Below are 14,711 nucleotides of genomic sequence, written 5' to 3'. Positions count from 1 at the left end.
TGTAAAGACTGGTCCAATCCCAAATTGCACACGTTTGAATTTGAATTGAACACATTTTTTCTTTCTATTTATTGCTGTTTAATTACCCTGCTCGTTGTAGCACATTGAGATTTGGACTCAAATGTAAAGTGCATTATAAATAAAATTTAATATTATTTATTCTTACCTTTGATCAGTTTCCTCAGATGAACAAACATTCCTCAGTGAATGATACAACCACATGTAAATGGCATTAAATTTACTACCTAAAACATGTCCAGATTTCTAAGACAAAAAGGACTGTCCAGACTGTCCAAAAGCCAGTCTTTTCAATAGCATAAGGGTCTTTTCAAAGCTCTCTGCAACTTTTTGTGGTTGTGTTGCAGGTCTAAAATGCAAAGGAACAGATGCATGTAAATAAATAAAAATGGTTGTTTTAACAAAACATTTAGCAGCTTGAGTTCTTACTGTAAATGTAAGAATGCATTTTTTTTTTATGCTTTTGCCTCTTCCAAACTGTCCCAACTTTTATGATTTGTTGTTTTATACCAGAACAACATTTTGTTGTTCCACAACATTGAATATGAATATGAACATTACTTTTGAGCATCAGTGAGTCATCATCAACCGCGTCTTTATTGTTTTATGCTTTTGTTTCCCTTTTTAACCAGTTAAACCGATGCAATTTCCAGTTACTTACTACTTCTAAATATATATGATGTATTGCTTTAGTCATGTGTGTTTTGATTGTTTTCTAGATTACCGGACAGCAGCAGTGATAAGGAAAACTCCCATTCACGTGTTTTACTGTCTACCCATCGCCCATCTTCACGTCACACTGACGCTCAGTCAGAAGTTTCGAACTTCGCCACTCTGACTCAGCGCAGGTTTGACTACGTTGAACTGTCTCCCGTTCCTGCCTCCCCTGGTGCTCTCCCAGCCAGTCAGAGAGAAGCAGGAGAAGGGCAAGGGAGGGAACACAGCCAATGGCAGGAGGAGAGGAACACAACCAGCCAATGGGAGGCCGTGCTGTCCAAGAAGGGCAGTGGCGTGGGATCAAACCAAAGGTTACGCATGGAGGACGAAATCGAGAGAAAGTGGGCTGAGTTTGAGCGTATGCCATTAAAGGAGATGAGCGCTATGCCACCAGTGGGCTCACGGCCTTCTAGCCAGTCGGCCAATGAGACGCTGCAGAGGGAGGTAGTGCGTGGAGATGATTTTTTTTTTTAAATTTGCAAATGTACTAAAATGCAAATTAACCCTTCATCTACCTGGATGAAGAAAACCATTTCTGTTTCTGTTCTCTCTGACTTACCCTCTACCTTTCAGAAGTGTTTTCTCTCTGATATGATGGGCCGTGGAAATTTGAAAATTTATTGAAAGCTTGACAAACGTTCAGGTAGTAATATAGAAGATACTTCTGAAAGCTGTCTCATCATCTTCCTTGTGTTGTGATGTGCATCTTGGTTTGAACTGATGTTTGCCGTCCCAAATACTACGGATGGCCGCCCCTCAAGGCTGCATGCAAAATGAAAGTTGGCCGATTGCTGTCACACAGTGGGCTTTACCTCCATCTTTATCGTTTCTCAGGTGGCGTCACTGAGGAAACAGTTGGAGCAACTACAGCAGGGGGGAGGAGGAGAAGGGAGAAGTGGAGGAGGTGTGCGAGGCGGCTGTGGCTCAGAGGCATCGTGCAACCGCAGCCTGACAGCCATGGAGCAGGCTCACAGGCACGCGCTGGAGGAGCTGCAGAAGCAGCATGAACGTCGGATCATGGAGCTAGAGAGCGAGAAGAGCAGGCTGCTGCTGGAGGAGACCCAGGACACAGCACAAGGTCAGTCAAACCGATTCAAATGGCTTATTGATATCAGATTAACACCATTTTGCTGTGAAAATAGACGCAATTCTCTAACTGAGCTCCTTCATTAGTGTAGGACAATTTCAAATTTGATTGCTTGTTTGGTGATTTATCTTTTTGCTGATTTAAACTGACCAAGTTTTTGAATTAATACTCAGTTTATCTAGAATTAGCCATTATCATTTGGTCTACTACAGCAGTGGGTTTTTTTAAACCTTTTTTTTAAGCCAAGGCAGATTTTTCCACTGGAAAAAATCACAAGGCACACCACAAACTAAAACAGTTTTTAAAAAGCCTATAGTATTAATATAAAGTCCATCTTTTCAAAATGTATTGACTAGAAATCAGATAAACACAATAAAAAAACTGACCGGAAGGAAAGTTCTGTCTTTCCCCCCTCTCTTTTCTGCCACGTTTGCCGCTCGCTCCCAACAAGCGGCAAACGCGACAGGAGCGTCTTGGGCGTTGGACACAAAAGTGACAGTTTAGCGACCAGCTTTTGAGCGTTTTTGACGCTCAAAATGCGTCTGGTGTGAACACACCGGAAGAGATCTGATTGGTTCATAGCAAACCAGAAGGTCCTGAACGTATTTTGGTCTGAAACCATTCAGTGTTTTATAAAATACCAGCAGGATTTTGAAGTCATTTCTTTGACAGACAGGGAGGCAGCGTAAAGATCTGAGGATTGGACTTATATGATCCACTTTCTTGGTCGTAGTAAGGACTCAAGCAGCAACATTCTGATCTAAGTGCAGCTGTCTGATTTTAGCCCGATTAGGTGAATTTCTCACAACGCACCTGATGATCTCTCACAGCACACAGTGGTTGAAACACACTGTATTACAGCTTTATCACTTGGGAAAAGCCTTCATGGAATTATCACCTGATAACTTGTGTCACCGTTCTGTTTATGTTTCAGTGATGGACGCTTTGAATAAGAAACACAAAGATGAACTGGAGAGGGAGGTGGAGAGGGCGAGGAGGCTGAGTGGCGGGGCGATAGACTCACAAGCTTTACGAGCTCAGCAACAGTAAGTAACTTGTTGCCAATGTGACACAGATGTGTAATATTTCTTGCTGCGGGGACTTTTGCAATAACTGCTGGTTGGATCTAACACTATATATACTTGAAAATCATTTAGATCATACCTGCATGCCTGCGAAGTTTCAAGACGGTGCCTTACATAGCTGCAGTGCAACTTTTAAATGTTTATTTTCCTCCTGGCAAAATACTCATGCATTCTTTTGAAGTTGTTCCTTCTACAGTAGCTGTCCCCTATGGGCTTTGCTGTGGCATGCACACACTCACAGGCAACTGCCAGCTATCTTTGTTGATAATGAGATAATTGTTAAAGAGGAAATGCAGAAAACCATCATGTTATGGAGTTTGGAAACTGCTTAAATTCTTCTACCTGTGCAAACAGCCTTTGTTTTTGGTAAGTTCTCAGGAGTAAATTGCTTGTAGCTCAGCTCATAGTCGGGGTCTGTTCAGGTCACCACCTGGTAAATTATGTGAATAAAGCTGTTGTGCTTTCAAGTGGGAGCTGGTCGGCCATAATAGAGTTTTCTGTGAAGTAAAAGGTGAGTTTGCAGCCTGCACTACAATCCACCGTTCCTTGTTGAAGCAAGCCCATTACCACAGCGGCCACTGGGTCCTGTCAGGCACTTGAGGAATGCAGAAGAATTCGGTCATGGATTAGTTTTCTTTTGTAAGCTTTAACACGGACCGTCTCACTGGCTGCGACTGGAACTTGCACTTTCGGGCTTATCTGCGTCGACTGGTGTGCAGTTTTCACTTTGCATACTCTTCCTCATTTTTGTGGTTATTGGTTTTAAGCGGCAAAGAGGTTTCAGGGCCACAGCAGGAAATTCTTTAGTCATGAAAATAGAAAAACAACAAGCATGCTGCTGTTATTAAATGTAATTCATGCAATATGATCGAGTCAGACTTCAAACCTTTAAACAGGCTGCAATCAAGTGTAGAATAGGAAATGGGAACTTCCTTTTTAGTAATAAACAGTAAATTGTGCTTGTTAGATGGAGATTTGCATCATTCTAAGCTTCGATGCCAACATAACACACTTCTGTTTTTTTGTGTTACTAATTTCTTGCTGCAGGGCAGAAACTCAGGCCTTGCAGGGAGAGCTGAACCGTCTGTCTGAGCGCTTCTCTCAGAAGTGTGTGGAGCTAAACCGAGCCGTGCAGAACAACGCTGAGAGGGAAAGAGAAATCAGCCGCAAGGAGAGAGATATAGAGCAACTAAGGAAAGAGAACTTGGTGAGTTAAAGCAGGGATTATTGCAGTGGGTAAAATAGACAGGACTATGATGCAACACTTGGCATAGCCATAAGTTAAGCCACTTTCATACATGAGATGTACAGCATCACTCTGTTAAAAAGATGAGATGACATCCACTTGATGTGAAAAGAGCAACTTTTTGTGTGTAGGTTCTTCAGCCTTAATTCATACACGGAAGTGGCAGAAAGAACCACATAGGATATGTCATTAGTCGTATAAAGAGGCTATATATTCAAGTATGTCACCACAGCATGACACTTTTCCGCCACTACTCCTATTAGCATGACTCAGAAGTTGTATAAAAGGGCCAGAGTGGAGGGAAGAAGCTGAAAGTATCACTTTTCTGTGTTCAGCTTATTAAGCAAGATGTGTTGGATTTGTGAATGTTTAACTACACTTCAGCAGCAGCAGCTGCTAGCAAGTTTGACTAGAGGATACCACCACTAGTCCTCAGTTAGTTTTCTTCTTGCAGCATGTTGTATGGTCAAGAAAATTCACATTAATCTAACTGTCTTTCTATCTTTGAGCTTAACAAAACAGCTGTAAATGACAGCAGTTGAAAATATTTGTAATAAAATTAACAGTTGAAATTCTGCTGTGCAGTACTAGCATAGCTTAGCATAGCATATCATAGCATAACATAGCATAGCATAGCATAACATAACATAACAGCATGGCATTTAAAGAATTTCAGAAAATGACTAACTTGTAACTAAAAGCTCAGAGGATTCTCAGATTCTTCTGATCATATGTCAAACTGATCGCCTGCTTCTGTTTTTTTTTTTTGTTTTTTTTTATTTATTTATTTTTTTATTCCACATGAATGTGACTAGAATAGTACGTGTCTGTGCTACACATATGTTTCTATCTAGTCAGACTGCTGTTGCACCTGGGGTGTGATTCACACATGAAACTGGCCTGTTTAGTTGTATTTTTGAGTAATGACCAACAATACATGTGTCAAAGTGTTTGATCAGAATGAATGAAACATACTTCATTAAACATATTTATAAGCTCCCTCAGAAGCTTTATAAATACATTTCAAAACTTAAAAATACTATTTAAAAAAACATGAATATGTTTGCTTTGGGAGATATAATTCAGTCCATTGTCATATAACATAAAAAAATGAAATATATAGGACTCAGGTCATGGTGGTTAAAGATTAGTTACATCCAGAGGTGGCAATTCATGGTCCAGAAAGTAAAAGTCCTGCCATGTTTTTAGATCTACCTGTACATTTAGAACCGGTGTTTTCACTAACAGGCTCGTTTACCTGGCAAATAAACTCTGCTCATTAAATTCAACTGGTTTGACTGGCTGGAACTGCTGCTGGACAGGACTGTTACTTTCTGGACCAGGAATTGCCACCTCTGGTTACATCCCACTTGTAGACATTAAAATAAAATAAATAAAAAATACAAAAAATTGATTGTTCAAAGATTCCAATAGATGATCAGAAGTAATAATAAGGTACAGTGTGTAAGTTCTCATCAGTGAATGTGGATCGAACAGCATCACGGTGGAAACTGTTCAGTCTGATCCTCGCCAGGATGTTATGCAGTTTCCTCGCTGAAATCATGGGATGAACAGTCCATGTGCAGTGGTGTCTGTTTCGATGCAAGCTGCATTCTTATTGCATCTGCTGATGTAAATATCAGAGAGGAGTATTAATTTGCATTCAGTGTAGACTTGTTGCAGAGCCTCCTTCTCTGTTACCCTGCAGCTTGCACCGCGCAGCTTGCAGGATGTTTAAACCTAGCTTTCATAGGTTTCCTCAAAAACTGCAGGCATTGATGAGCTTTCTTTAAGATGCAAGAGAGAGGTGTATCCTAGAGGTGGAAGGGAGGACAGGTAGTGCCAGCCATCTGGGAGTCAGCAATTTTCTCTTTCCCTTTTATTTATGTCAAGATCTCAAGGATAAAATGAAGAAAATTGGTGTGAAATAGATGTTTAATTTCTTGTAATTTCAAGAAGCATGGTGCGTCACCCCAACTGGAACATGTGAGAGAACAGATCTGTTTCCTTCCAGTAACGCATGCAGAAAAGCACAGACAAGCTGTGGTTATCTGTGTGGGTGGTTGGAGGGGAGGAGGACCATAAATGGTACTTATGTTTTTTCCTCTGTCATGCTCTGCCAGGGGACAATAGCTATAAAATAGGTAACTGAAAAATTTATAAAGGCCCTAACAAATTAAAAAAGTTACTGATACACTGCAGTTGTTAATGTACAATAAAAAAAAAATTGTTAAGTTAACCACTAAAATGTCTAGGAATCTATTTTTTGTAATATGTCAACATTATTCTGAAGTATCAGACTAAATATGTTCTTTCTTCAGGATTTAAAGGCCCGCTTCACAGAGATGATTCGTACACGATCTGCCATCACAGATCAAAGCTCAGACAACAGCAGAGACAGGATGCCCTGCGAACTACAGGTACTGTTTTTTTCAAAACTGAAAGTGGGTGAGGGGATATCTTGCTTTCGACTCTGACATCTGTACTCATCATGTGACGTGCAAGTGTACAGATCTGCATGTCTTAAAACTGAAACTTTTCCTTCTGCTTTTGTTCATGCTTGTCTTCAAACAGCCAGAGCACAAAGAGTTACTGTGCATTTAAGATGAGATAGTTTCATATTTTTATGGATTTTTGGTCTAGAATATCAGCATGTTTTCTGTCTTATGAGGAAAAAACTCCACTGTTTCTTTTCTTGCAGGTCCTTCTCAGGATGAAAGAAGTCGAAATAGAGTTCTTGCACAAAGAGATAAGCTGTCTAAGGAGTGAGCTACAGTGTCTAATCATGGTGGGTTGACAACCGTGATCATGAGATTGTGCATGTATTTATGTGAACTCTATAAAATATGTATGGAATTGTTTGTCTTAATCTTAAAATGTGTGAACAAAGTCTTTAGGGTCTGTTTTTATAGCCTGTGACACAAAAAAATGCAGCGTATCAAATTACAACCTGACTTAAACCTATAATTTAAAATCCAAAGTACAGGTTTGTTTCCCAGTTGATATGGTGTTGCAGTAAGTTAGCCTGAAGGCTCTATGACGTTGTCAGTGTGGAAGCTGAGAACCTCTTCTGCTGCTCTTTGCTGTGCAGGAAAAGCAGCTGGCCTGTGAGCGATACGCCGAAGTAAACGGGGAGCTGAGTGGGATGAAGGGCCGAACTGAGCGGGAGATTCAGAATCTGAAGGAGCATTTGAGGTTGGCCATGGCTGCTCTGCATGAGGGGCAGAAGCTGGGAAACAGCCTTGACCACTGAGAGGCATCCGCTGGTACTACTGCTCTGGCAGACACGGTGACAGATGTGGACTGTTGTTGGACAAGAAATGGGAGAATATACAAGACATAGACAAAAAAAACCTGCAGAGAACTTAACTGGTAATTGTTTTGCCCAGTTTTTTTAACATATTTTTTTCTTCATTTTATTTTTATTTTCTTATCCGTTACCATGGGAACCAAATCAAAGAGACAAATCAGGAGGTGTAGTGTTAGATTTGTACCCTTGTTTCAGGACATTTTTAGTGACTTAACTTTAAATCATTCTGCCAATGATCAGCCATTAGTCGGTTTCATTACACTGGGCCACACATGATATATTAAAGTGCACTTTCCATGTTTTTATTTGCTTTTGTGAGTGCAAGCTTGTATAAGTACGCATTTGGTCTGAAAAACTGGAATATTTTTTGTATTTTTACTACTCATTGGGTATTGTAGATAGAGTTCATGAATTTTATTTTTGTTTTTTTTGGAGTTGATAAAAACCACTCATTGCCTGTTTGTTGCCTGAGACAGCAGGAGATGCAAAAACCTACTGTCACCAATTTTGGGTTGTGTAGCCTTTATTTTGTTTACTTTCTGAAAAAGGTGCATGTTTCTTTGGAAATGTGTTTGTCAGTTGTTGTAATTATTTTTATTATTATTGTTGTTATTATTTTCTCTTTTACCAGCAAACATTTTGTGCCTATTTTCTATTGTTTATTAATTCAAAACTCTTTAAGTATTGATCAAGATTAAATTTGACAACATGGCGAGCTAAATGGCTAAACTGCTGTACGATAGTAAAGAAAAATATTCCAGTTCAACTTTCATTGGCAATGTTTTGGAAAAGTAGTTGAATGATTGTTGTCCCACAGCAAACCTTATTTTAAGCCATGGATGAGAACTTGCAAGTGTCCTTTTTTTGTTTGGTCTTTTTCTTTTTTTTCTTTTCTTGGCATATTCTGCTTGTGCCACCAAATCAATTAACAGATGTTGCATTGATGAGCCAATTTTTAAAAATATATTTCCTGTGGATAAAAAGTATTGATAAATTTTACTATCTACCTACCTTTTAAAAACATTTTCATATTTAATGTACTATAAAGCCTGTGAGGCCTTATAAATTATACTCATTTTTACAATTAATAAAGCAACTTCAGAAGAACACTTCAGGACTGGTATATAAATTTTTTCATGAATACCACACACACCCGCAGACCAAGTCGTTTATATTTAAATGGATCATTATACAGGTGGCTGAAATGAGTTTCTTCTGTAGGGTGGCCGGGCTCTCACTTAGAGATAGGGTGAGGAGCTTGGTCATCCGGGAGGGGCTCAGAGTAGAGCCGCTGCTCCTCCGCATCGAGAGGAACCAGTTGAGGTGGCTCGGGCATCTGGTCAGGATGCCTCCTGGACGCCTCCCTGGTGAGGTGTTCCAGGCACGTCCCTCTGGGAGGAGACGCCTCGGGATCCCCCCCGCAGAGTTGGCAAATGTGGCTTGGGAGAGGGAAGTCTGGGCTTCCCTGCTTAGGCTGCTGCCCCCGCGACCCGACCCCGGATAAACGGCATGAAGATGAATCATTATATGTGGCTTTTATTTTTATATATACATATATATATATTCAATTCAATTCAACTTTATTTATATAGCGTCAAATCACGGCAATGCCATCTCAAGACGCTTTACAGACAGAGGGGAAAACATAATGAAGGCCAATTCATAATAGCCTATATAAGGAAACCAACAGATTGAGTTGAGTCCAACTCAATCTACCATCCTGAGCAAGCACACTGGCAACAGTGGGAAGGAAAAAACTCCCTTTTAACAGGAAGGAAATCTCCGGCAGAACCCGGCTCAGGACAGGCAGCCATCTGCCTCTGCTGTGTGGGGGGAAGAGGACAGAAAGACAACAGACAACAGGAACCTCTACTCCCGGCCAGGGAGACCTGCTGAGACAGGAGACATACATGTTAATGATGCAACACTGTTATGGGGGGGGGGGGTAAAAGAAAGAGATAAAGAGAAAAAGAAAGAAGCTCAGTGTATCAGGAAATGTCCCTCAGCAGTCTAAACCTATAGCAGCATAACTAAGGGATGCTAACCATCCCTAGCTATAGGACTTATCAAAAAGATAAGTCTTCAGCCTAGTCTTAAAGGTGGGGAGGGTGTCTGCTTCCCTAACACTAACTGGGAGCTTATTCCATAAGAGAGGGGCCTGATAACCAAAGGCTCTGCCTCCTGCTCAGCTCTTTGAGACTCTAGGAACCACAAGTAAGCCTGCAGTCTGCGAACGAAGTACTCTACTTGGTATATAAGGAACAATGAGGTCTTTGATATATAGTGGTGCCTGGTTGTGGAGGACTTTATATGTAAGGAGAAGGATTTTAAATTCTATTCTAGATTCAACAGGCAGCCAATGAAGAGAGGCTAAAACTGGAGAAATATGATCTCTCATGCTGGTTCTGGTCAGGACTCTGGCTGCAGAATTCTGGATCAGCTGAAGGCTTTTCAGGGCATATTTAGGACAGCCCAGTAATAGAGAGTTACAGTAATCTAGTCTCGAAGTAACAAAAGCGTGAACCAGTTTTTCTGCATCACTCTGAGACAGAATGTCCCTAATTTTGGCTATATTACGTAAATGAAAGAAGGCTGTTTTAGTAACCTGCTTAATATGTGGACCAAAGGACAGGTCAGGGTCAAATATTACTCCAAGGTTTCTCACTGTAGCACTGGAAGCTAAAGTAATGCCATCCAGGTTCATTACAAAACTGGAAAATTTAGCTCTGAGTTTTTCAAATCCAACGAGAATTACTTCAGTCTTATCTGAGTTTAAGAGGAGAAAATTTCTAGACATCCAAGTCTTTATGTCTATGAGACAATTTTGTAGCCTATTGGGCTGATTTCTTTCATGTGGTTTAAAGGATAAGTATAGTTGAGTATCATCTGCATAACAATGAAAGTTTATTCCATGCTGTCTAATAATTTTGCCCAAAGGGAGCATATATAGCGTGAAGAGTATTGGTCCAAGTACAGAACCTTGAGGAACTCCATGACTTACTGTAGTTTGGGAGGAGGACTTGTCATTTACATGAACGAACTGAAGTCTATCAGATAAATATGATTTAAACCAGCTTAACGCTGTACCTGTAATTCCAATCGCCTGTTCTAGTCTTTGTAACAGAATGTTATGATCGACTGTATCAAATGCAGCACTAAGATCAAGCAAGATAAGTACGGACACAAGTCCTTTGTCTGAGGCCATAAGAAGGTCATTAGTAACTTTCACCAATGCTGTCTCAGTGCTATGATGAGCTCTAAATCCTGACTGAAACTCCTCGCATAAATTATTTCTGCTCAGGTGGGCATGTAGCTGAGCTGAAACTATTTTCTCCAGAATTTTGGACATAAACGGGAGGTTAGATATAGGTCTATAATTTGCTATCACCTCTGGATCCAGAGATTGCTTTTTAAGTAAAGGCTTGATTACAGCAGTTTTAAATTATTGTGGTACATATCCTGTCACTAAAGACATATTGATAAGACTTAGTAGTGATGTATTAATTAAAGGGAAAATGTCCTTAAAGAGGCTCGTTGGGAGAGGGTCTAAGATACAGGTGGATGGTTTAGATGAAGCTATTATTTTAGTTAATTCAGAGGGTTGGACAGGACAGAGACTATTTAGACACAAGTCAGATCCTGGTTCTAAGGATGCTTCGGAGACCACAACAGGCTCAACATTATAGGTAGAAGGAAGAGTATTGTGAATTTGATCTCTAATAGTGTCAATTTTATTCCTGAAAAAATACATGAAATCATCACAGCTAAGTGAGAAAGGAATACATGGCTCCACAGCGCTGAGGCTCCTAGTAAGCCTAGCTACAGTGCTGAAAAGAAACCGAGGGTTGTTTTTGTTTTCCTCTATCAATGATGAATAATAAGCTGTTCTTGCCGTACGTAAGGCTTTTTTGTATACGATTAAACTTTCTTTCCAGGTTAAGTGAGACTCCTCTAGTCCTGATGAACGCCATCTGTTTTCCAAACGCCTTGATGCCTGTTTTAGAGCTCGATATATATATATATATATATATATATATATAAAAATGAGAGAGAGACATCTATATACAGTTGTGCTCATATGTATTCATCCCCTTTCATTAAAGAAAAGGCTGAATTTACAAGAGTCACTCAAGTAACTGGAGACTTAAAAAAGGAACAATAACTAAAACTCTGCAAAAATATAATTTAGTAAGATAAGACACTGGTTTTTTTTTTTTTTTCATTTAATTGAGTTGAAGAAAGAAAGAAAAAACAAATTGGTCCTGGACAAATTAGAGCACTTTTCTGTTGAGCAGTGGGACAAAATACCTGTCAACAGGAGCAGAAGTCTGACTAAGAGGAACAGAAAACACCTGACTGTAGCTGAAGCATTAAAGGATTGTTTAACAAAATATTAGTTTATTAGTGATGTGACATGTAATAAATGATCTTATTTGTTTGCTTTTTTTTAAAAAAAAATTATCAAACAAGAATTAGAAAATAACATAATGAATTTCATAAAATTTTTATTTATTAACACAGAATTACAGCTTATTTTACAGGCAGCTGTTTTATCCTTCTTTAATGAAAGGATATGAATAAATATGAGCACAACTGTATCTATCTATCTATCAATCTATCTATCGATCTATCTATCTGATACATTATTGCAACTTAACGTTTCTAAAATTTAACATGTTCTGTTTATTTTCCTGTAATCAGTAACGTGATTGGAGCATGTCAGGGTCTGACCGCCAGGAGGCACCAGAGTCATTTAAAACACAAATTTGCAGCGTTGTTGAAGACTACGACCGGAAACTAACCGCAGTCATGGCGGCCTCGGCTACGACCCGGGCGGTAGCTGGTGCTGCTAAAGTGGTAAAACCAATATTCAGCCGAGACTTGGATGAAGCTAAGCGCCGGGTACGAGAGCTGTACCGGGCCTGGTACCGGGAGGTGCCCAATACAGGTAGATAGATCTGCTATGGTGGATAAACTGTATGATCCGCGTCTGGAGCGTCAAGGTCGTGTCTGTGAGAAGGTGCAGGATTTGGCCTCTGGTATCTGAATTAAAACACGATTTGTAAATAGTATGCTTTTCTGGGTTTTATAAAAAAAAAAAAAAAGCTGAAGTATAATTACAACCGGAATGTTGGCAATAAATGAGTCCATTATTTTAAGTTAGGTGCGTTGGTTGTAATTGGGTTTGTTTACGTTTGTCTCGCGCTTAGTTGCTCGATTTGTTGCATTTGTTGGGATACGTCTCCACCATTCAGCACATCTTCACTTTTAAGTGAAAAAATTGTGACTAATATTTGTTAAATTATAACTCCAGATGGACAGATAGGCCTCCATTTGTTGTGTTGCCAGATCAGGGGTGTCCAGACTGAGTCCTGCAGGGACGCTGTCCTGCAGGTTTTCAGTGTATCCCAGGTCCAGCACACCTGGCTTCCTTTAAATGGATTCAATAGCCAATGGAGTTTTGCACAGTGTCCGTCAGGTGTTTTGTGACAAGGATGCATGAAAAACCTGCAAGATTGCGGCCTTTCAAAAACCGGGAAAAAAAAAAAACGTTCACATAGCTATTTTAAAGCTTACCAGTGATAAAGGATGAATGAAATATTGTAAATGCACTGTTTCTCATCTATTCTAACCTAAACTCAATAGTCAAAAATGTTTTCCAACAATTTGCAGCTGTAGTAACTAGAACTGTTGCGATATGCTTTTGTCCCTATTTAATTACGATTTTTTTGGGTGCCAATTCGATTTAAATTGCGATTCTCACAATTCTTCGATATTGCTGATTTTTGTAGATTTACAAACAAAAATAATGTATAAATCTTTTTTTTTTTTTTTTTGGTCGTCATTTTTCTTAATTTCAATTAGGAAAAAACAACAGAGTAGCCAGATCGTCATTCTGCTGCTATAATGCCCAAGAAGTAAAACCATCAATAAAAAGGACAAAATTTTATCGTGGATTAATTTTATTTGGGAAAAAAAATAGTTTTTTTTTTTTAAACAAAAAAAATCAATTTTGAAATTGTAAAGCATAAAAATCCCTATTTTCGATTAGATTTTCCCACCCCTCATAGTGACAGTGGCAGTGATCTCCTGGATGGGGTTGGAAATGAAGTGACTGATTGTGTCTGTCTGCAGTGGCGCTGTTTCAGCTGGACATCACAACACGTCAGGGAAGAAACAAAGTGCGGGAATTGTTTGACAAAAACAAGCACGTCACCGACCCTCGTGTGATCGACATGTTAGTAATTAAGGTAAAAACACTGATCTGTAGGCTTCATAAGCCATAAACATTTATTTGGACCATCCCAGATAGAAATACTGTAGATTTTGCCTTCCATCTCTAGTCAGCTGTATTTGGTTTTCAGTTTATTTCTTAGCTACATGTTAGGTGTTTTGTAACATAGGACAGTTTATTCTGTGGTATCTTGAATTGTTTTCCTTTCAAACTCCAGGGGAAAATGGAACTTCAGGAAACAATCAACATCTGGAAGCAGAAGACCCATGTAATGCACTATTTCCATGAGAGTGAGGAACCTCGAGCTGCTGACTTCATGTCCAAATTTTACAAGGGACATGATCCATGAACTGCATAGCTGTCCATCTTTGCTTTTGTCCAGTGTGAAAGATGTTCCCCTCTATTGTAATTACATGCTGTGGTGGAAAATACTCTGGTCTTGAGAAGTTGTAATACATTTATGAGTCAACTGTCTTCTTACAATGAACATTTTATTATAAACTAATACAAGCACACGCTGGAGCTTGGAGAGAGAACTCTCTCTGCAGATGCTGAAGTAACACCCGATTATAAACCATGCTTAACTCCTCCTAGTTGCTGAGCACACCATATGAAACAATCATTATCTCTTATTTAAGACTAAACTGAACTCACTAAGCATCAATCACTCACTATATTACTTTATTACCTTTAACCTCTAACCTTTAGACAACTGGTCAACCAAGCAGTTGACAAAAACCGATGCCCTGCAGGAAACTCTTCCTGTCTCAGACTTTGTCTGCACATTCCAGACAAGGATCATATGACTTAAAGAAAGCTTTGTGCATAGACACAAAACACAGCAGGATCACAGCAAATCAATGCATATATGTCTAATACTTAATTCAAACCAAACTCATAACAATTTTCCCCAACACACTCCCTCCTCTTGGTCCTACAGGACCAACAATAAGAAGAGAAATTGTTATCAGAATGCAAAAATACATACAGAAGACAACATTCTCAAAACATCA

At 39.5% G+C, this 14,711-nt stretch overlaps 2 protein-coding genes across 2 annotated transcripts; both read left to right on the top strand.

Annotated features, from left to right (window-relative positions):
• Window positions 1-1,678: 1,678 nt before the first annotated feature.
• triobpb (TRIO and F-actin binding protein b) lies at window positions 1,679-8,478 on the top strand. Its single transcript, XM_079253209.1, has 6 exons — window positions 1,679-1,813; window positions 2,757-2,868; window positions 3,955-4,114; window positions 6,475-6,573; window positions 6,855-6,941; window positions 7,245-8,478. The coding sequence occupies exons 1-6, from the start codon at window positions 1,693-1,695 to the stop codon at window positions 7,404-7,406; spliced, it is 741 nt and encodes a 246-aa protein (XP_079109335.1). The 5' UTR covers window positions 1,679-1,692; the 3' UTR covers window positions 7,407-8,478.
• A 3,769-nt stretch (window positions 8,479-12,247) lies between these two features.
• Window positions 12,248-14,172, top strand: ndufa6 (NADH:ubiquinone oxidoreductase subunit A6). Its single transcript, XM_079252938.1, has 3 exons — window positions 12,248-12,411; window positions 13,599-13,714; window positions 13,916-14,172. The coding sequence occupies exons 1-3, from the start codon at window positions 12,273-12,275 to the stop codon at window positions 14,045-14,047; spliced, it is 387 nt and encodes a 128-aa protein (XP_079109064.1). The 5' UTR covers window positions 12,248-12,272; the 3' UTR covers window positions 14,048-14,172.
• The last annotated feature ends 539 nt before the right edge of the window (window positions 14,173-14,711 follow it).

This window comes from Telmatherina bonti (genome assembly GCF_933228915.1).
Source record: "Telmatherina bonti genome assembly, chromosome: 14".
Taxonomy (NCBI): Eukaryota; Metazoa; Chordata; class Actinopteri; order Atheriniformes; family Telmatherinidae; genus Telmatherina; species Telmatherina bonti.
Note: the sequence above shows the minus strand (reverse complement) of the source record. Positions and strands in the feature narration are given on the sequence as shown.